Source organism: Amblyomma mixtum, chromosome 3 (genome assembly GCF_055824585.1).
Source record: "Amblyomma mixtum isolate Tamu chromosome 3, ASM5582458v1, whole genome shotgun sequence".
Lineage (NCBI taxonomy): Eukaryota > Metazoa > Arthropoda > Arachnida > Ixodida > Ixodidae > Amblyomma > Amblyomma mixtum.
The window spans coordinates 202,914,574-202,936,448 of record NC_143014.1 but is presented as its reverse complement, the minus strand read 5'-3'; the positions used below and the strand labels follow the sequence as shown (position 1 = coordinate 202,936,448).

Sequence of the window (21,875 nt, the reverse complement as noted above, 5' to 3'; positions counted from 1 at the left end):
TAAATGCCTGTGTACTTACTTTATGAACATTTTTCGAAAATTTAGTAGATTTAGATCAAAATGTTTTCCCCAGTTATATGCTCTCTGCCACTAGTGTTTTTTTTTTTTTTTTCAGAAAATGTATCAACGCTGTTCTACTGTACTTATTTTCACTTAGTTTCTCACATTGCAGTTTGCTGTCTGCCTTGTACAGCAACGCATTTGGCGTAGGTATTCGCTTCGTTTTTGCAGTAGAGATGGGAAACAGCCGTCTGCAAGGACAGCTTTTGTAACAGTGAGTTCATCCAACCAATGAGACTGGTGCAGCTGTTTGTCAGGAAAACAAGCTGATCAGATTTGCTGCTGTTGATTGGACTATCATTTCCCAGGGTGAAGACAAAGAAGCAGCACTCGTCTGGCCAAACTTGCAGACAGTGATGTTTTCTTTTTTTCGAACTACACGAACCAGGAAATATCTTTCCAATAGGTATTACTGCACAAAGACAGTAAAACAACGTACATGAGAAATTTCAGTACAAAGCAAGCAGTACAAGAGACGAAATTTTCCAAATGCATTAAGGTAAATATGTGGGCTGCTGTACTTACAATGAAAACAAATTATAGTACAATGAAGCATAGTCTGCAAGCTATACAGGGTGCTCAAGGTTAAGCCTAACAGATTTCTTAAATTTAGGCACTGAGGGGTGTGTGAAATCCACCTCTGCACATAAGCTATGCATCCACGTGGACACAAAGTGAGATAATCGTCACTGTAAGGCAACTAATTAACTAAAACCGATTAATTAACTTTTTAGTTCCAGTAAACGGGCATATTTATTTTGAAATCTAAGAGGCAGTCGTATTCCTACACAAATCCACATTGCAGACTTTTCTCAGCACGCATGTGCTCCAAGATATTAGAGTCCAAATTTTCAGCTCGATCTGTGCAATTGCACATGCAAAGCGATGAGAATCGGCACTATGCTCTTACCGGCGTAACACAGCGTTTAGTCTGCCAGTGATGTAGAGTAACAGCTGAACCTGATGACCGTTTCACTTTTGGCTATCGAAATGGCAAAGCTCAACGCTACAGCTGCATCACACTAGGGAGGTTTTCACGTTAACTGCCACCGCCTTGCAATTACGCAAAACCAGCGAAAACTTTGGGGTGAATATTTCGGATTATGTATACTCTACAATTCTGCCAAATGGAGTAGTCTAGAATTGCGACCACCTGTATGTTTCCAATAGAACTCTTCATGCTAGCTATATGGGCCAGAAAATTCATGAATACTGTTACGAGTACAAGCCCTCATGAAGGACGGGGTCCAGTCAAGAGGTCCTGTGCCAGCTGCAAGTCACTCAGAGCCCAGCAAGTGAGAGCCAGGATAGTCTTTTCTTTCATACATAGCGATTCAACGTCTTCATAGCCGTTAACTTTCCCCCTGCGTAGCCGAAGTCCATGGGGATAGGTATGGAGTCGTGTAACAGTTCCAGGGCTACAACCGTGCCACAATATATTTTATATTTTAGTTAACTATGTGCTTGACGGTGACAATTATCACCTCACTTTGTGCACCCCTGGCCGCATATAACGAGTGTGCAGAGGTTGTTTTCACAAACCACTTGGTGCCTTAATTTAGGAAAACTGTAAAGCTTAATTTTGAGCACCCTGTATATACTAGATCTTTCAGGGAGGCTGATTACTAATTTTTAAAAATAGGGTTTTTGAGGCAAACAGAAGCTTTTTTTTGGCATAGTAATACTAGAGTTGGCGGGCATCAAAAAACAGGTGAATCATCTTAGCTAGTAAAGTGATTAACTAAATTCTTATAGTTAACTTTTAACTATTACCGATAGGCACCTGACTGCAGTCAGAGATTTGTAACCAGCTGTTAGTAATAGCCATATCAGTTTTTAGAATTTCAAAAACACGATTACCCTCAGCGCTGTGGCTCGACAAATTTTGGCTATTTCGGCTAGTTACATGCACTGGAGGGGTCGCTGTGCCTGCATGCTTTTCAAAAGCACATGTATGTTGCCAAAATTACTTGACCCATAGCGGCGAGGGTAATCATGTTTTCAGAATTCTAAACACTGATATGGCTACTACTAACAGCTGGCTACAAATCTCTAACTGTAATCAGGTGCCTATCGGTAATAGTTGATCACCTTACTAGTTAACATGATTCACCTTTTTTTGACGTCCACCAACATTGGTATTACTATGCCGCCAAATTATGTATTGATTTTTATGAAGTGGGATTTATGCGGACATGTGGCCGGTATGTACGCAACAGGACAAAATAATAGCAAGGTTCACGTTCAGACCAGTTGGCACAGTGTATGGCAACTTAAATGGGACAAAATGCGAGAATAAAAGCACAACAGACATAACAAGCACTGGTTCCTAACACAATTTTTATTTTCACACACGCAGATACACAAAGGCAAAAATGAGGAACATTGCACTAACATATGCGCCATGCACCGCACTCAGAAATGCCATTTCTTCCTTTGACAGTGCCATTAGGCTATGAACTGCAGAGTTTTAAAAATGTACAACTTTTACAGGTACCCCAATAAGGGGACTACAGAAACCACCGTTGCATGCAAGGTTACGGAACTCCGAGATGATTGCAAAAAAACGGTCTTGAGAGTGCCATTGGTAGGAGTTCAGTTGGAAGGCAGCATTTTATACAGGGTGTTTCACCTAAGACTTTCTGCAATTTTTAAAAATAAGCTATTTCAATTAGATGCGCGCTTTTTCTGGCATAGCATTGTCAGTGGTGCAGTACATCATAATTCAACTAAGACGTGCTAACTAGCAGGCCTTTTAACCAATATTTAATAGTTAACTTTTATACTATTACCCTTGGGCTCCTTAATTATTGAGAGGCATGCAGCCCACTGTAAGTAATGTCCATATCCGTTTTTAGAATTTCGAGAACGCGATTATCCTCGGCGCTGTGGCCCAACAAATTTCGCCTACATCGCGCCAAAATACATGCGGTTTGAGAAGCTTGCAGGCAAAGCAACCTCTCCAGTGAACCTAACTCGTCGAAATAGCCAAAATTTGTTGGGCCACAGCGCCGAGGATAATCGCGTTCTCGAAATCCTAAAAACGGATATGGACATTACTTACGGTGGGCTACATGCCTCTCAATAATTAAGGAGCCCAACGGTAATAGTTTAAAAATTAACTATTAAATATTGGTTAACAAGCCTGCTAGTTAGCACGTCTTAGCTGCATTATGATGTACTACACCACTGACAATGCTATGCCAGAAAAAGCGCGCATCTAATTCAAATAGCTTATTTTTAAAAATTGCAGAAAGTCTTAGGTGAAACACCCTGTATATCTGTTGTGCATGTGTGCAGTCTATCTTTGAGCTGTCTAGTTTGTAATGACAGTTCCTTCTCTCATACACAAGCCAGACAATAGAGACACTTTAGTGCCAGAAAGTAACTCCTTAGCACACTGCCCATGATACAGTTCTTGTGCACCATCTGGAAGCCTGCTCTGTACTTTTGCACATTACACAGTGGGCTCTCGTTCATTCAAACATCCAGTTTATTCGAACTGACACTTTGGTCCCATCAACATCAAGTACTATATGTAAAAATGTTTCCCTTCATTTTAACAAATTTTCAGTACCCTTCCAGTTCAAATTATAATGAGTTGCCTGCATTTTATTCCCACAATTGTGCAATTAAGTAGGACATGGCAGGCCATCATAACCAGTAAATGCAATCTGATATGCACCTTCTGCAAGTTTTTGGCTGCTACTACAGTTGAACACGAAGAGAATCACGAAGCAGTTCGATATATCGATAAATCGATATATATAAAAGATGCCAATACATAAGCGTACCTGTCACCTTGACGCAAGAATACATTGTACCCACACTAGTGACATGGTTCTTACAGCAACGTGCTGGTAGCGCACCGGGCAGTAAGCAGAGCTAGTCCTAGCCTGCTTCGCAATGAAGCTGCAGCGGATGGTTCTTTGGCACTAGCCACTGCCCATCATAAGATGTCTACTACTGTTACCAGCACACTATAAATAGAGTAACCAGTTATTAAAATTAAGGTAAAGTTGGCTTCTGCAAAGCCTTCATCAGCGAACACACCAGGCGAGGGCCGCTGCGTGGCTTTAGTTAGGTTGGTTTCACTGCATGACAGCAAGTGGGGCAGAAAACGAGCATGAGACACCGAAGGCTATCATAAAACACACCTCACATTCACCTCGTCATGCAGTTTCACAGTGCTAGTGCTGCCAGCAGATGCCCAGGGATGCACAGCCAAACAGCCTCGGCGCGTGAAAAGTGATTGAAGAGCGCCGTTAGGAGAAGAGCCATTTGATACATCGAGCGAGCAACTAAAAATTACAGTTCGATACAATCAGCGACTTTCCTATACTCTTACACAGGATTTTCAAGGGGATAATCTGCGTTCGATATAGCCAGTAATTCGAAATGTCCAGATTCAATTTATTAAGGCTAGACTATAAATAATTTTCACTGTGGAAAGTATCTGTTGCAACAGGATTATCACACTTGTGCATGCCCACAAAGGTGACAATCAAGTGTAATCAAGCCTTCTGCTGAGTAAAAAGCTTGAGCATCACAATCTCTAGGCTATAAAATCGCATGACAAGTAGACCAGAGGTCTTGCAGCACCAAGCAAACGCATTGCTCGGTGGCACCACTCAGGAGCAGTGGCAGCATTTTTGTTCCAGATTTCTACTCGTCTGCACTTCTTGTGTTACGGTTTCTGGCTTTGCATCAGCACTATTAGATACAAATTAAGAAGGAAACAGCAAACAACCCCCAAAGGAGGCCCTCCAACAAATGGCATGGACCAGTTGTGGCCATGTCATAGTTAATCCCCCATATGCGTGGTTAATCCCCTTGCACTGGCAACCCCTGGCGATGTCAGGCTAGCAGGTGCAAGGGTATTAATCTTGGATTAAGTGGATTTGGTTGGATTAATCATGATGTCATGACAATCTGTGGAGACCACTGGCTGGAGGGCCTCCTTTGAGAGGCAGTCACTGCTTTGTACTTGAGTTGTTCCAACTATAGCAGCCCTTTCAAACTGAGCACAGCAACCCTCAACTTTTGTAGCCAGCATGGTTGCTATGGTATACAGACATTTAGAACATCAGAATTACCGAATGACAGTCGCTGCACTATGCTGCCGAGACCCACTCAGCAGCTGTTGTGTGTGCACTAGAAGGAAACACCACAAAAACCAACAAAACCACACTCTTGCGCAACACAAGGCTACGCAACTTTTAATCCATTCATGAGGGCAGATATGTCTGCATTGTCAACGCCCTTCAAGATCTTGGAGAGCCTCTGTACATTGCTGATGAACCTGCGTTCCATTCCATCAGATCTGTCGTTGGTTAGGTAAACCACTTCATTTACATTGTCTGGTATCTTCTGGACAAGAACTGTGTCAAAAATACTGTTCAACCTCCGGTACACTTCTTTCTTCAAAGTTTCATTGCGGCAGACAAAGTTCATCACCACAGCACCTGTCAAAATAAGAAAAAAAAAAAATGTTGGACTGCACAAGAAGCCGAATCTCAGAAAGACTTGTGAAAAAGAATTCCATAGAACCAAACAACCATTGCATACATAGTAGCATACAGAACTACCCTGTGTCCTATACTGACTCAATGTATCTTTCTTATACTAACCTTATTTATAGCGTCATGGTGTCTCCAGTATATGCTACACATACAAAATTACGTGGGTTCGATCCCGGCCACGGCGGTGGATTTTTGATGAAGGCAAAATGCTAGAGGCCCGTGTACTGTGCGATGTCAGTGCGCGTTGAAGAACCCCAGGTGGTCAAAATTATCCGGAGGCCTTCACTACGGTATCGCTCACAGCCTGCGTCACTTTGGGACGTTAAGCCCGCTAAAACCAAACCAACATGCAAAATTTATTTGAACATACAGATCGTTCTGATGTCATATTTCCATGGTGATAGTAACTGGCGTTCAAATGGACTTTGTACTGAGGGGAAATTGGGTTTCTATCTTAAAAAGGTCGACAGTCAAAATTCGAAATAACAAACCTCAACCTAAAGAAATTTGCGAAGTAACGCATTTTTTTAAAATTTCCCAACCTCTGCCCCTTGAAAGAAATGTTTTTTTTTTTTTTTTTTTGCGATTTACCCGAGTAATTTTATGCCGCACTTTTGATGTAACGAAGTTCTCACGCACCACATGCACGTACCACAAGCCTCCTTGACAAAAAGATGGAAATGAAAACTTTAGCTTAGGCAAACCATGACTTGCATGGGAAGTTTTATGCACAAATGCTGCCAGTGGGTTTCAGTAAGTAGAGCAGAACAGCAGCAGAATGTATCGCTGTGCCATCTGTCGTGCGGAGGTAAAAGCAACATGAAAGGGAACATCGGAGCGTGCTGCCTCCACACTTCGCAAAGTGCTACCGCCGAAAGCCGCCAAAACTCAGCAGCAAAGGCGCATGCCCAGCAGGTGTTGCCAGCTGATCTTATGCGCCCGGTGAAGAGCATAAATTGCAGGGCTAGCTGGTTCATAATGCACAGAAAGTGGAACAAGCGAAAATGAACGCAGGATGTGTGTGTGCCTCATATTTCTGGTCCTGCATCCGTTTTCGCTGGTTCCACCTTCTGTGCATGCACCTGGTGCTGCACATTCTTGTCGGCTCTCTGTGGCAGTGCTTCCCGAAGCACGGAGACCACGCCTGTCACTGGCATGGGCATTGCTTGGTGCTGGGAGTAGGATACATCCGTGTTTTTGTCTTTCTTAGCTCAACTACTTTTGGCCAGAAAAGCCCACAATACTCCTTTGGACCTTCCTTCCCTCGATATGTTGCGAAGTAGTCCCTTTTGAACGGTATCATCACCACCAGGTGCCCACTGACAGGCGCCTAATGGTTCATGTGTTTGTATTATCTGCCGCTGGTTGAGAAATTGTTCGAATCATTCTGAACACTAACATATTCTATATAACGCACCCAGGCTGGAACATTTTTAAAATTAGTATCATTAGTATCATCGTGAAATTCTGATCAGCCGTAACTGTATCGTGAGATTGTACAGTATTTACAAGGTGCCATCTACCACGAGGGTTCCAGAATCTGCAACTTTATTTTGGCTGCTGAAACATAGGAATCTCAACTTGAAGAAATTCACAATTTAACGCTTTTTTAGCTGCAAGTGTGACTTTGTTATGTCAAGGTTCGATTGTATACATACAATCATGAAAACTTTGTGACACAAACGAAATGAGACACTGTGAAAGCTTTATACACCAATCCCCCTTCTCCTACTTTTGTTTGCAAGCATGGCACACAGCAAGAAAGGCAAAGTCAACACGAAGTGAATGGCTCTCACTTTGACGAATGCTGTCGTGTTTCCCACTACAAGAAGGAAAATATGGGATAGCAAGGGAGAAATTTGACACTTAACTGTACTCACTGCACCAGTAAATTTGGTTTGGTTTTATGGGGTTAAGCGTCCCAAAGTGACTCAGGCTATGAGGGACGCTGTAGTGGAGGACTCTGGATAATTTCGACCACTTGGGGTTTTTTAACGCGCACGGACATTACACAGCACACGGGCCTCGACCATTTTGCCACCATCGGAATGCAACCGCTGTGGTCAGGATTGAACCCTCGCATTTCAGATCAGCAGCCGAGCACGATAACCACTGAGCCCATGCAGCAGCTGCATGAGTAAGCTGCTTGTGCAGCTAGGCCTTAATATAGTTACCAGCCACTGCTGTGAGTTTAATATAGGAATCTATATCAGTCTATTATACTATATATTTCATGTGAAAATTTTGCTAGGCTCACAATAACTATAATAGTAAAACGTGAGATACAGTAGAACCCCACTACAGTAAACTCGGATGTAGTCAAGTGAAACTGCAGTTTCATTTCAGCTTCTATAGAGAGCATATTTTGTTTTCAGTTGCAGTACAGATTTAAAAAAGAAAAAAAAAGGCTATAGCATAGAGCATCTGGTCGTGACAATGCACTTCCCATGGAATGATGACACCGCTTCACGCGCGAAGTCCAGGAACGCGAAGCAAACATTCGGAGGCAAATGGATACCGAAGACGATAAAACGGCGCTCGTTAAGAGGGTTCACCAGCTACAAGGCAACTCAGATTTGAACTTTTTCTGTCGATAGATGGCAGCACCTGAATACCCCAAAAAGGAGGTAAGTTCTATTCCCCCTCCAGGTGTGTAAACCACACCGCGACACGAAAGTATTCGTTCTTCCGCGTACAAAAAGTAGAGCCCAGAACTTTGTGTAGGTATGTGGCCAAGTTTCCTGGGATCGAAGCAGAAAAAAGTTAACCCCTCTCAAGCCGCTGAGCAAAGAAGGATGTGGGGGTCAGACAATAGACCATTTTCCAGTAACCCACCAATTTAGCGTTTCCGGTTTGGGTTGCCTCAGCTTTCTTCCTTCTTTTCTGAGAAAATTCTTTTACAATGGTAGAGGGGGGCTACTGGTTTCGGCTAAGCAGACAGGTGTGGTTGGTTAAAATGGCGGAAGCGAGGCTTGGTGCATCCGCAGGACATTACCCAGGAAAGGTTCCATTGTGTTTAACACCTGTGTAGTCAGTCTCCAAATAATAGGAAAGAAAGGAGCTCCTAGCACAAGGCCTTATGACTGGTTTTCATCCCTTTCCCGCCTGGCCTTCCTTACAAAGCAACAGAAGCATGTCCTCGATTGTAGTGACAGCCTGTAGCTTACTTTGCCTAGCCTCGTACGAGCCTTCCCAGCGCCGAACACCCATCTTCCGCTTCTCAGCACCAACAAGGCACCAAACAAATCAAAGTTGGCTGAAACTTAAAAAGGACGAGAACTGTGGTTTTTTCATATCAGCGGCATGCACTGTTTTGCTCGTTTCGGACTGGTATAGCTCTAGACTTCGTGTGGTATTTTCTTTACTTATTAAATACGCAAAAACATGGAAGCATTGGTATCAGTTATGTCTGCCACGATTTTTGAACATACAAATACATTTTTTTTATTTAAAAAATACATATTTCACTTGTCTAGGCAGTGCGTAGCGTTACCTAATACACAATGGCATTGTCAATTGCAATGCATTTATTATTGCGTTTGATTTCTCCACAAATTCTATCAGGAGGCCGCGCTGCAACATGAACCCCCCCCCCCGAACAAAATTTCTGGCTACGCCACTGGTGGTAGCATCCAAGATTGAGGCACACCACCGCTGCTTCGCGGGTGCGACGGCGCAAGTGAAAAACAAGTTTGCATTCATCCTCTCCCCTCCGTTTTTTTCGGCTCGACAGCGTTTGCAAGCACATCGGGGCAGGGTGGAGTTCAGTAAAAAAAAAAAGGAATTTACTGGTCCCGACCCCTCGACTCCTGACTCGACTCGGCACGTTTACATGGACCCAGTAACCGGTTTTTGACCCGATAACTCGACTCACGAGTGTTTTGGGGCGAACAATGCCTTACTGTGTGAGCTAAGGGGGGGGGGTGGAGAGTGAGGTGCTTTTGGGTGTGGCCTTTCATCCCGCTTCCTTTTGGCACCAGAAGCTCGAGAAAAAAAAGAAAAGCAGAAATCCTTTCCAAATACAGCCCAAGCAAGAAAAAAAGGAAAGAAAGAAATAAAGTTCGTCCAGGTTATAAGAAAAAAGTGTGCGCATGAACACAGACAAGCAAGAAGTTTGTGGTAGAGTGTAGTAGCGACAAAATAAGTTGTCGCCAGGTGGAGCCACGTCGCACTAGTAAAATTTTAGCGCGAAATTCAAATCCCCGCAGAAAATACATACACAACTTTCAGAGCCTGTAAAGCGCAAACACTAGGTTCGATACGGATAGAAATTGCGGCTTAACAATCAAGAAAGAAAAAGGGAGGAAATGTTGCGGACGAAATTTTGATATTTGGCTTTGTTTTTTCCCGAGATGACAGGAAAGTTCGATATATCTAAAAGCAGCATTTTTCTGGAACTTTGCGTCTAATTGGTAAAAAAATGCAACTTAAACAATAAAATCTGCCCGCAACATTTCCTCTATTCACTAAAGAAGAAAACGCTGCCACAAACCTCGTGAAAATCGAGCCATGTTTAGACACGGTATACCTTCTGAAAGTTCCCATGTATTTCCTATGGACACTGCCACTGGTGAACCCTCTTAAGATGGCTTAACCACTAAGCTCGAGAGCTGCGAGGGGAAGCCAACTTTTCAATGACCTTGGAACTGTGAGAAAAAGCGTGCCGCGCACACGGGGGGGAAAAAAAAAAGTAAAGCTGGCTATGAAGGTAGAAGGAAGGCGGCGCGGATTGCTGAGAAAGGAAAGCTAGTAAAAGTGCAGTGAAGTGTAGGGGAGGGGAGGGAAGAAAAGGGAGAATGTTTGCAGCTTGGCAGCGCGAAGCACAGGAATGCGGCGACAAGAAGCGGAGGCGCCATGGCACTGCGCTGGCGGTTTTGCCACGTTTGACTTTGTTACGCGCATTTCTTAACTATAGCCTCTTAGATGACGCTGAGGCTTCAGAAGATAATTCCGTGTTCACGCAAAGCTTTGATTTTCACATGGAATCAAACTTGCGTTATATTCGTAGCCGCGTTGTATTCGTGCAAATGCGGTACTTCCACAAGACATAAACAAAATTAAAAATGCGATAAGATAAAATGCAATAATTAAAAATAAATAATTATCACATAAAGGGATGATAAGAGCAGGATGGAAGGTACTTCTGAGCGTTTATTGTATTAAAAAACACTGTGTTTGGCAAGTAGCCAGTTAATTGCCAGAGAGTATCCTCAGAGCCATGGAACCACCAACTGATAGTATAGTAAAGACCTTGACTTTCACTCACTTCACTACAGAGGGGCCCTACTGTAGTGCAAAGACTAGAGCTGCAAGTGAGGCTCTTTTGTGCTCCATCAAAGTAGCAACGAATGAAAATCAAAATGATTATGAAACATGCCTGTATTATCAGCGACAGCTGCCACCTCTCTCAACTTCTGCTCCGTTAGGAACTCCACGGGTGGGCAGGTGAGGCCCTCTGATAGATCTTTACTGTCCACATCAAGGAGGATGAGGTCGTATGTTTTGCCTGCACATAAAACAGCAAAACATGAACACAGACACAACAAAAGTCAGATATATTAACAGTATAAAATTTCCAGAACGAACAATGCAATGCAAAAACCAGAGAACGAGGCGTGATCCCCTCTTCTCACTGCAGTTAAAAATGCAGGTTATTCTGCTACTGAACCAATAGACCAACCTCACCAAGCTTACTGCATTGCAGCACAAACCAAGACAAGTCACACTATAGTTTACTATAATGGACAAATTGCCTGCTGGCATTGTTTTAAGGGGGGACACTGGTCTTGAAAAGAAAATTTTATTAATTTAGTCATAGTTATGAAATTTTCAGGGCACATGTATTTTTGTGTGCTGATTCTAGATATGTCATTTAATTTCATGTAAAACAATTCCTTGAGCACTTATGCACTTTTTATGCAAGTATTTTGAGGAGAGTTCTGAAGAAAATTTTCTGCCGGAAACTCGCTGAAATGTATGCCATTGGGTTCTCTTGGCACCAAGGAATACAATAAGAGTAAAATCATCATCCTGGCTCTCACAGAACTTGAGTAATACGGTACTGAAGCTGCCACTTCAGAAACAGGAATACACACTTTCCTTCTCATTTCTGAAGCGACAACTTCAAAACTCTACAACTTAAGTTCTATGATAGGCAGGAAGACAATTTCACCCTTATTGTATTCATTGGTATCAAGAGAACCCAATGGCACGCATTTCAGTGAGTTTCCCGCAGCAAATTTTCTTCAAAACTCTCCGCAAAATACTAGCATAAAAAGTGCATAGGTGCTTAAGGAATTGTTTTACATGAAATTAAATGACATGTTTAGAATCAGCACACAAAAATACATATTCCCTGAAGATTTCGTAACTGTGACCTCATTAATAAAAATTTTTTTTTTTCAAGACCAGTGTCCCCCCTTAAGCACACACTTTCCAGCTAATTTCGAGGCAATGCAGTGTAAGAAATTAATGCAGTAAATTTAAGTGCCTCTCTTTGTGGATGAGAAATAAGTGAACAAGCCCTCACGCACAATTTCCTCATTTGAAAATGAAAATTTCATCGAGATGGACTTTACAGTTACCTACAGTCGCTGGCCTTAAAACAAATCATCGCTCTGATGTCCCCAATTCCACCCACAGTTGCCAGTCAGCATCTGATAACTACAACTGCCGGCCTTCTTTGCAGCAGCAGTGGTGTGGTAAAACTTGTAATGGGATTGGTCTCTTAACGCAGTTAAAGACTTGACCTTGCGATTGAAAAGTTACAAACAATGCAAGCTGAGTGTTCGAGTACGTATTCAGCAAGAGGTTCTGGAGATGTCTGACGTCACGCTGCAATAAGAATACATTTCATGGTTACTCGAAGCACCATGACATGTTGTAAATGCAGAAATTTAAGAGAATTTAAATGGCACTCTTGCACTAGAATGGCTTTAACACATTCACTGCGTTGTGGGGGTCATCAGTGGGCCATGCATGTCCTGTATGCAAGCTGTGCAGCCCCGAATGCTGAGTCACACAATGAAGCCAAGGGATAGCTCGGTAGGTTCAAAGACCTCGCAAAAAGCACGCATGCAAGGTTGCTACTGCCATCTGTTGGCGGCTCAAAGAATTTGGATTCGCCAGTGGCTCACTGGCAAAACTGGCCAAGAAAATTTAAGGATGGCCCACTGGTGGGCCACGACACACAGGGATTAAGGCTCTCGAAAATCGCTGTCGCAGTGAATGCGTAAAGCCACAAATGGTGCAAAAGTATAGCTTCATTACACAGAACAAGGCTTTGTGAACATGCTGATGTAAAACACTTGTGCACTTTCTCCTTAATTACTTGACACCCCGGGGTTTGCTTTATGAGAGTCTAATTATAATTATTCAGCAACTGCAGCAGCTAGCTTAAAATAAAATGTAGTTCTGCAACCAGCATACAGAGCCACACATCTATTCTGAATTTGCTACATTTCATGCATAAATAACGAAAACTTTTTAAATAACAATGGTAGGTTGGGCTCCCTGTCATTGTCTTCACCAAATTCTAACCAGGGAGCCAGGGAGTGCTCGTACATTGGGTACAATGGCCAATTACAGCCTAAACGACCTAACCTAAGAATTAAATCTAAACGACTTGTGTTCTGACCAGCTGTGCATCAACAATGCATTGCAACAAATCCACATGCATCTGTGCACATTGGTGTACCGAGTGCGTCCTCCATCGTTTCCGAGTCTATAAATCCTCTCCACAGAAGCAAGTCATGATGCACTCAACGCACAGTTCAATCTAAGCGGCACTAATCATTTCCGTGGCAGCAAACAAAGGGATCCTTAAAGGGACGTCGGCCCTTAGGTCGGTCAGCTGCTATCGGCATGCGCCGGGGCAAACCGCCGGTAGGAAACCTTGAGAGCGAGAATGATGCCCATGCCTAGCATACAGAGGTACACATCTGTGCCCAGTTTGCATTTGGCGACAGAAGAGCATGGTCACCGCAGTCAGAGAAGGCAGCACACTGTTTTCTGCACAAGCAGGGACTTCCTACTTTTTCACTATGCAGTGGTCAAACGTAGCAAGCCACACACCAAACAGTCATGCGTCATCCCCAGCTACCTTCTAAACTTATGCCTAGTGGCATATTCGTCAAATAAAACAAACTCATTTGTCATCCTGGCCTTTTTGCTGTAGTGTAAAAGAATGAGCCCTAAAGCACCGCTGCTTGCGCTAATTGCTGATGACACACAGCAGCCGCCGGGCAGTGCCATCCATGCTCGTGCTTAAAGATGGTAGAGCGACGCTTGCTGTGGTTTACACCGGCGCAAGTGTCTCATTTCAAGGCATACAATTCTGACTGCCGCATCTAGTGAACACTTTCTGCGTTGCATAACATCCCACCTTTATTATTCCCCTCTCAGGTCACCACATTCTTTTCAGGGAAGTGGGGGGGGGTTGTGTCGTGGGGCCGAGAGACACACTTCGATCACTGCGCCCGCAGGAAGTGTGAAACCCCCTACTGCGGGGCTGAGTTTGTAGCATCTCAATCGCTCTGGCCGACCCGTGTGGCCACTCGGTGTTTGTTGTATCTGTGGCACACTTCCACTGCCTCAATGTGCATTTTGATGATAGCACAGCCCTCAGCCGTAACAAGCGAGCGTTCGCTATATCTGCGGACGTTATCAGTGGGCTCAACTGGATCACAAGCCATGGCATGCCAATAAAAAGAAAAGGCAAATGAAGAGTTGCATAAAGCACCAGATCAAACTTCAGCTTTGAAGTTCAATATCAAACTTAAGCGATGTCATTAGCACATGCATGTGCATGCGTCACACATCAAATATTGGTGCCATACTTCATATCCAAGAGGCAATTATGGAAGCACATGCCTTCTTTGGAGAGTCTTTCAAAGGTGTTGAGCCCATCCTCCACACAGATATCCATAGGACAATTCTCAGGAAGGTACCAGCGCTTGGCGATATCCACTACCTCAGGGTCCAACTCGATGACCGACAGTTGTAGCTGGCAAGAAAAAAGCAGCAGCAGATGCAAAAGGAAAAAAATGAAAAAGAAAGCAGATCAGTAAGTTGGTATCTGTGGCAAACCATCCATTCAAAACAGTTCAACATGCCTATGCCAAATAACTCAGGCTGTCTGAAAAATGGCTTCTTGTTTTAGACACTACATGTAATATAAATCAGTCAATTTCAGTCAACCAAGTTCCTGCAGCCCAAAATGCATCACAGACTCTATGTTTCTGGCACCGTCTTAGAGCATTTGTTATTTATTTTATGAATGGTTTTGGCACAGTCAAGCACAAATTCTCAGAGAGCATTACCAGTGTAAGGTACACTTGCTGTGAAGTGCCTTTCAACAGCTGAACTTCAATTTTTTTCTGAAGGACACAGATGATAGCAAGCCGAGTTATAACACTTTCATAAGCAGCCATCCATGATGATTTGTCGAGACCTTTTATAAGCATTTCTACCCGAACTAGCATTTTCTCTTATCTCTGAAGTTGGTGGCCAGTCACTTCTGTCAAACAATCCCAAGAGTCCTTCGATCCAAAACAGCAAGAGGTGTACCTCGACCCACTGTTATCATCACTCAGCCTGAAGAGCCATAATTTATAACAGTATGCCAGCAGAGCTCAGCTAACCTTACTAAGGTAGCAGAAACCTCTAGACAACACCTCCCTGCTGTTCCTTTCCTCTGTGTCGGTCTCTCTATAGACAACACAGGAGCCCATGTTACATTTTTGGGCTGTAGACCAGTTCTTAAATCTTGTCATACCAAATAAAGTTTGGTTGCTTACACAAGCTGCTCCAGAAAACTTTTTGATCCTTTAATGCTAGTCTTGCTTTACTTTCACTTCTCGCTCTCTCTCTGGCATTTTTTTTATTTATTTATTTTAAGCAGCCAAAAACTACTCGCTAGCCTTAGCTATGTTCCTTTAAATCCACACCGTGCCACATGTAGCATCACTGACGACAACAGGCCGCTATTGCCTGGCTTCTGTGTATCATGAGAAAAATTAAGATCAAAAGCATATTACAAGCACATCACAAGTGCAAAGAAGATAATGCCAGAACATGATAACACGTTTGGCCAAGCATCAAAAGCACTAGATATACTGTGCTAAGCCCTGGAGGTTTCAGCTCTCTAGCAACACTGAGAGGAGAAAATAAACCTCAGAGTCAAAGAAGGTGCCAACTTTGATGATCTGCTAAAGTATAGCACTGCTGATACAAAACAACGCATTTCCACCGTGTCGCCCAAGAAAATGCCATTGAGTTTTTTTTTTTAAATTTTCACAGGTCAGGTTTCGAAATCTGATTTTCATCATGAAAACATTTTGAGATAAGCAGTGACAAACACACACTGCCTATAACACAACATAAAAAATTGCTGAGTTCACCTATATTTTAAGATTTAAACAAAGGTGTACTATGTAGTTTTATGGACTGAGTGTATGCCAGACAACTCTCCTTAACTCACTGTTCTGTTCAACCAGCAGCAAAAATAATGGGAAAAAAAAATGCAAACTCAGGAACAAATTATCTAAAGCCCACCACAATCCACTTACCGCAGGAAACTTGGTGACCAGGAAAAGTGGAAGGGTACCTCCACCCAATCCAATCATGAGTGCACTGGCTGGTCCCTCTGGATTTCAAAACATAAGGTATGCACAGGCACTGGCAGCAGCCAAAACCAGCATTGCAGAGCTTTATGCCCCATTAGTAATATCTCTCACCTGTTCCCTTGGGCATTACGAAGGCAATACCAGCAACCATGTACTTATAGTATTCGCAGAGGAGGTTGTCTGCGACAACCTGCCACACTTTGGCTTTCTTTTTTCCCTTGCACTTGACTGATGGGGGAGAGAAATAAAGAAAAGAACAGATTAAGTCCCAACAGCATACTGTGAAACATCATTAATTTGCAGTTCAAAGGACCAAGAAAAACATACAAATGATCCAAAGGTCAAATTATCAAACGGACCGTAAAAAACTGACAGACACCGTCTACATCATGTCGCAGCAAACTTATTTGTGTGAGAACCTGGGAAATGGTCAAGTGCTTTTGAGATGGCAACTGTACAGCAACAATGATTTTTCACAGTTCAGATAAACTCGCTACTGCACGCACACTGTCAGGAGTGTCGAAGCAGAACTGTTCCAAAATGGTACACAGCGGCTTCCACAACAGCTGTCACAGTGCGGCATAGTAGCGGTGGAGCCTTTGCACAAGCAGAGCCTTGTGCACGAACTACAAGCAGTACTTGAATACTGTATGTGTTGGCTCTATGAGAATGAAAGAACCATGCAGATGAGAACGAAAAAGAGATGGTTTGGTTTGGTTTATGGGGTTTAACGTCCCAAAGCGACTAAGGCTATGAGAGACGCCGTAGTGGAGGGCTCTGGAAATTTCGACCACCTGGGGTTCTTTAACGTGCACTGACATCGCACAGTACACGGGCCTCTAGAATTTCTCCTCCAAAGAAATTCTAGCCGCCGCGGCCGGGATCGAACCCGCGTCTTTTGGGTCAGCAGCCGAGCACCATAACCGCTGAGCCACCGCGGCGGCTAGAACGAAAAAGAGAGACATGCAATGGCATCAGAATGGGGAGACGCCTTCTTTTAAAATATTAAAATATAGGTGACACGTCAAGAAGGGTTCGAAACAGCGCGCAGCTGTGCTAGGCTGGCTCAGCGGTGTGCGGCCAACAGCTGCCTTCATCGCGGGCTGGCATGAAACTCAAGAGAAGCAAACCGATACCATGAGGCCGGACTATTTTTCGGTGATAGGCCCTCTGGTCGTCATCACGCCTGCCGTTGCACACATGTCAGAGGCATGTGGGCAACACTGCATCAAGCAATTCCAGTTTGAAGTCAGCTATCTGGACAATCACTGGTCGTGCAGGCCACACTTTGAGACAGACTCCAGTCGAGAGCCTGTCCATATTAACCAGTGTGAGCCAGCTGCGTCCAGAATATCAAGTATTTGACACAGTAACTTACTAGCTATTCAGGTACTTTCCCATCGTGCAAATTGCAACGCTCGGTGGCAGCACACAAAAGCCACAAATACAGTGAACTAACATGCTACCACAACCAAGTTTGCTCTAGTAATGTTGACCACAACTCCCGTGCCTTTGACAGCCACAAAATCTGGAGCTGGTGATACTGATGCCGATATAGACGTATGTTAGAAAGGGCTTTAAAAAGAAAGAAAAATAAAAGTGACCTGCCCACACCGCCAGGTGGCACAACGGGCTGCCAATATAGACATATGTTAGAAATGGCTTTAAAGAGAAAGCAAAATAAAAGTGCCCTGTAGGCTGAGAAGCGATTACCGATATAGACATACGTTAGACTTTAAAAAGAAAGAAAAAATTACCGACGATTACGTTACTTCCTAATGCGAAATTTGAGCGCAGCAAATAAGCTGTTTCACCTTTTCGATAGTGAGTCAACCCCAGCTGCGGAGTTGGTTTCAGGGACAACGCCGCCGATGCCGACACAAACAATATGATACCCTCGCTTCCGCAGCGCTAAGAACCAGGTCTAGCCGTGGGAAGGTGGTCACGTATTCGTCGACGTGCCGGGGCCTACGTGAAATAACCGGCGCGTCGGCAACTGAAGAGCACCCTATCCGCCACACAAGAACAGGGGGGGGACCCTTTCCTCCTCTTTCTGCATGGCGGCGACGGTGTTCTATGCAGTCACGTTATCTTGACTCTCTAGCGGTGTCAGCGGCATCCAGCGGTATCAGTCGGTCGCTGCTAGCGCTGGGGGGATGAAAGGGGGGCGGAGCTGGTTACGAGGCCGACAGGGGGGGGGGGACCCTTTCCTCCTCTTCCTGCATGGCGGCGACGGTGTTCTATGCAGTCACGTTATCTTGACTCTCTAGCGGCATCCAGCGGTATCAGTCGGTCGCTGCTAGCGCCGGGGGGATGAAAGGGGGGCGGAGCTGGTTACGAGGCCGACGACGACGCGAAACCCAGGAACGGACGCCAAAGAGCTGCGCTCTAAAATAAAAGTTCCCTGGCCGATATAGACAGCGGGAGACATATATTAGTATGGGCAGAGAAAAAGAAAAAAAATAATGTTAGCGGGAGCTCGCTGTGAAGGCACATTCTGGGAAAAAGTCACAATCACAGACAACTCTTAGTTTGGAGCATATACAGTAGCAAAACAATTTTTTGGACTCAGCGGACCTGAAAAATAGCCTGAACAACCAAACAGTAAAAAAAAAAAAATCCGTTAACTTAAAAAAAATCACTTTCCCATGATAGAATCGGCTTGAAAAATATCACTAATTTTGCCTTCCATTATGTTCTGACCACATGCGATATTAGCTTGTAGAAAGCTCGTTAATTCGAACCTCGATAATTCGAATTTCGGATAATTCGAACAACACTGCTTGGTCCGGCCAAACTCCATAGAGATCTGTGAATAAAAAAGCCCGTTAATTCGAAAGCGAGTCGGTTCCGCTACGGATAATTCGAACTACGCGCCGCCGCGCCTGTGCGGCTTGGCGCACAGCACGTGGCCAAAAAAAAAAAAACGCATCTCCGCATAGTTAGAGGCTGCGCAAGTCCTAAACGGGGACAGAAGATGGAACCAGATAAAACCGTGGATGAGTGGTTAAAGCCTACATGGCGCCATCACAGGCACGGCGGCCGGCGGCACTAGGCGGCACCGGAGGGTAGGGGTTGGCGGCGGCGGTGGCGGCTGCCTATCCCCTCTTCCGCGCAACCTCCGGAACTCGCAACTAAATTCAGAAATACGGATAAGTACTGTCGGCGCGGTCCCAGCCAACGCCCGTGAAAGGCTATGACTTCGGACGGGCGCTACAAATTATGCGTGGAAAACTTTTTTTTTTCTTTGCGAGTGTCGTCCATCCTTCCACCCATCAGTCGCCAACGGAATCACGCGGTCCGCCGCGATCATGACGCCGGCTTTTAGCTCTGTTCGCTGCAAAAGGCATTTGCTGCTGCTTTCGCGCATTCCAATGATTGAGTGGCAGTAGATGGCGTCCGCCCCAATCGCCCATGCGATAAGGCGAACGTACTGAAAACGAGGCTTCCCCCCTTGCTAGAGCTAACGCCAAAAGTAAACATACCGTGATGTTATTGCCGGGCAGCATCTTGGCATCTTGGCGCACCGCCAAGAAATGCGTTGTGGACCGTGACGGCGCGAGACGGAGGGACGCATTTTTTTTTTTTTTTTCAAATTATTTGGCAAAATTCGGGGGTGGGTGGGTTCATTATGCGAGTGGGTTTGTTGCGCGAGTAAATACCGCACATATACCGTAATGCAAATGGTTCTTGCCGGTTTTTTTCGCGGCCATTCGATAATTCGAACATCGGATAATTCGAACTTTTTTCCCGGTCCCGTGAAGTTCGAATTAACGAGCTTTTACTGTATCTGAGTCAGAGTCATGCTTCCATAATGTAGGCACCACACATTGCCGATACTGGTTGCGCACACCGCAGGTCATCCTGCGAATTATGCCGCAAAGTTTACCCCTTGCTGCAGCTCTGCACAAACATATTCTGTGCGACTGCAGCAGATGCAAGGCATCATCTATTTCTAGGAAGACTGGGAGATGCAGGAAGCAAATGAATGCGACCTCTCCCCTCCCCACCCCTGCCTGCACCCAACAGCATGAGAGGCAGCAGCGTCCAAGCCGCTACTCCCGCTGTCGCATTGTCACAGCAATTGCACACTTATCCTTGTAAGCTGTTTCTTGCACTGCAATCACTACATGGGGGGACCACAATGCAAAGGGCTTCATAAAGGAGAGAGGTGTGTACCACTGCCCCGAGTGACAACATCGAGACAGAAATTGCTATGCCTATCCAAGCCAATCCATCTGTCCAGTGAACAATGGCACACTCCTTGGCAGTAGCAAGTCAGTTTGACTACCGCACAGATGCCCACTCTGAAAAATCTACCTTTCAGGCTCCAGAGCACGAAATATCGGTTGTAAATACAGTTAAAACTCGATTTACCGAAGTCGGTAAAATCGGCAGTTTACTTCATACCTAATACTGAAATTTCGCTACATCGAAATTCGTCTCCTAACCTGCCAAGAACCTGTTGAAAACATGCTGCGAATAACTCACAGGAAAAACCTTTTATTCGCAATTAAAGTGGCCCCTTACTTCTGCCATTTCTTAGCCAGCAGCAACGGTATTACATACGTCTTGATTATGTTGCGAGCTCATGAGCCACCTCAGCCCGTCTATTGTGCCTACCACCTCATGGCGACGGGGACGATGCCACCCGTCTTGAGTTGTGGTTTTGCTGTTCTCATTCTCTTGTAAGTGGCCCGAGCACACCACTAACACTGCCGACACGACAATGCTTTCTGCCGTAGCCACCACTGTGACTTCGTGGTTGGCGACAGTAGCTTCACGCCGGGCCGTGCTGTCTGCCCCCCTGGGTGACGCCTGCATTACATACGCACTCTGATGCGTGCTTCAGCATGCGCTCTGCTCAAACCCACGTGCCCGCGATAAAATTTTTCCCTACGGTTCGTTTCCAGCCAGCAATGAAATTGTGAAACATTGAAAGTGCGGCAAAATCTACTTCATTATACTGAAGCTAAAAGTACATAGTGTTCTATGGACGTGAAGTTATTAAAACTGAAATACTTCATTACATCGAGGATTTTGTTACACTGAAGTTTGTTACGTCGAGGTGTAATTGTATGTACATAATCAATGAGGTGTAACGACGTCTGAAATATCGTACAAGTCCGAACTATTGGGGTCCAAAAAATTTGTCGGCTACTGTAATGTCGCCATTTGGCCTCAAGAAAGTGGATGTGCTCACCTTGCTTAAGCTTTGCTTCTGTCTGGATGACATGTGGCTTGTCAAGGAATATCAGGCGCCTCACACCACCGCCATCCTCCATAGTGACATCTTCGATGACATATTCGCCACTTAATGCACTCTTGCCTCGGTGCCGAACCTCACGGTGGCCTACATCCTTGCCCGCTGACAAAAACGGCACCTGGCATTGCAAAGGAAAATGCAAAAAATCTCAGCTCAGCAGTTTATTTTCATGTACAGACTGTTCAAAATAAACAGTTTCATATCTGACGAAAAGCAATAAAGCTCAATGCCATGCCCAAAGACAAGAAAGACTAGCTCAGTGCTGCTCGATGGTGTCTCATACAAGTAGGAGCCCTTATTGGTTTGTAATCAACCATCTATAATTGGCAAGCCAGAATCAACAAAATTGCTCACATGAACCTCATTTGAACATTTTAGAGAAACTGAAACATAAGGCTACAT

General features: G+C 44.5%; 1 protein-coding gene across 2 annotated transcripts in view; it reads right to left on the bottom strand.

Moving 5' to 3' along the window:
* Positions 1-5,242: 5,242 nt before the first annotated feature.
* Positions 5,243-21,875, bottom strand: part of LOC149353328 (eEF1A lysine and N-terminal methyltransferase-like) — a 28,987-nt gene continuing 12,354 nt past the window's right edge. For both annotated transcript variants that reach the window (XM_089582489.1, XM_089582488.1), the window contains 6 exons: positions 21,411-21,591; positions 16,319-16,435; positions 16,151-16,227; positions 14,454-14,586; positions 10,960-11,088; positions 5,243-5,525 (listed from right to left, as the gene is read on the bottom strand). In XM_089582489.1, coding sequence (XP_089438615.1) covers positions 5,269-5,525; positions 10,960-11,088; positions 14,454-14,586; positions 16,151-16,227; positions 16,319-16,435; positions 21,411-21,591 — 894 coding nt within the window. In that variant the 3' untranslated portion in view covers positions 5,243-5,268. The remainder of the gene's footprint in view (positions 5,526-10,959; positions 11,089-14,453; positions 14,587-16,150; positions 16,228-16,318; positions 16,436-21,410; positions 21,592-21,875) is intronic.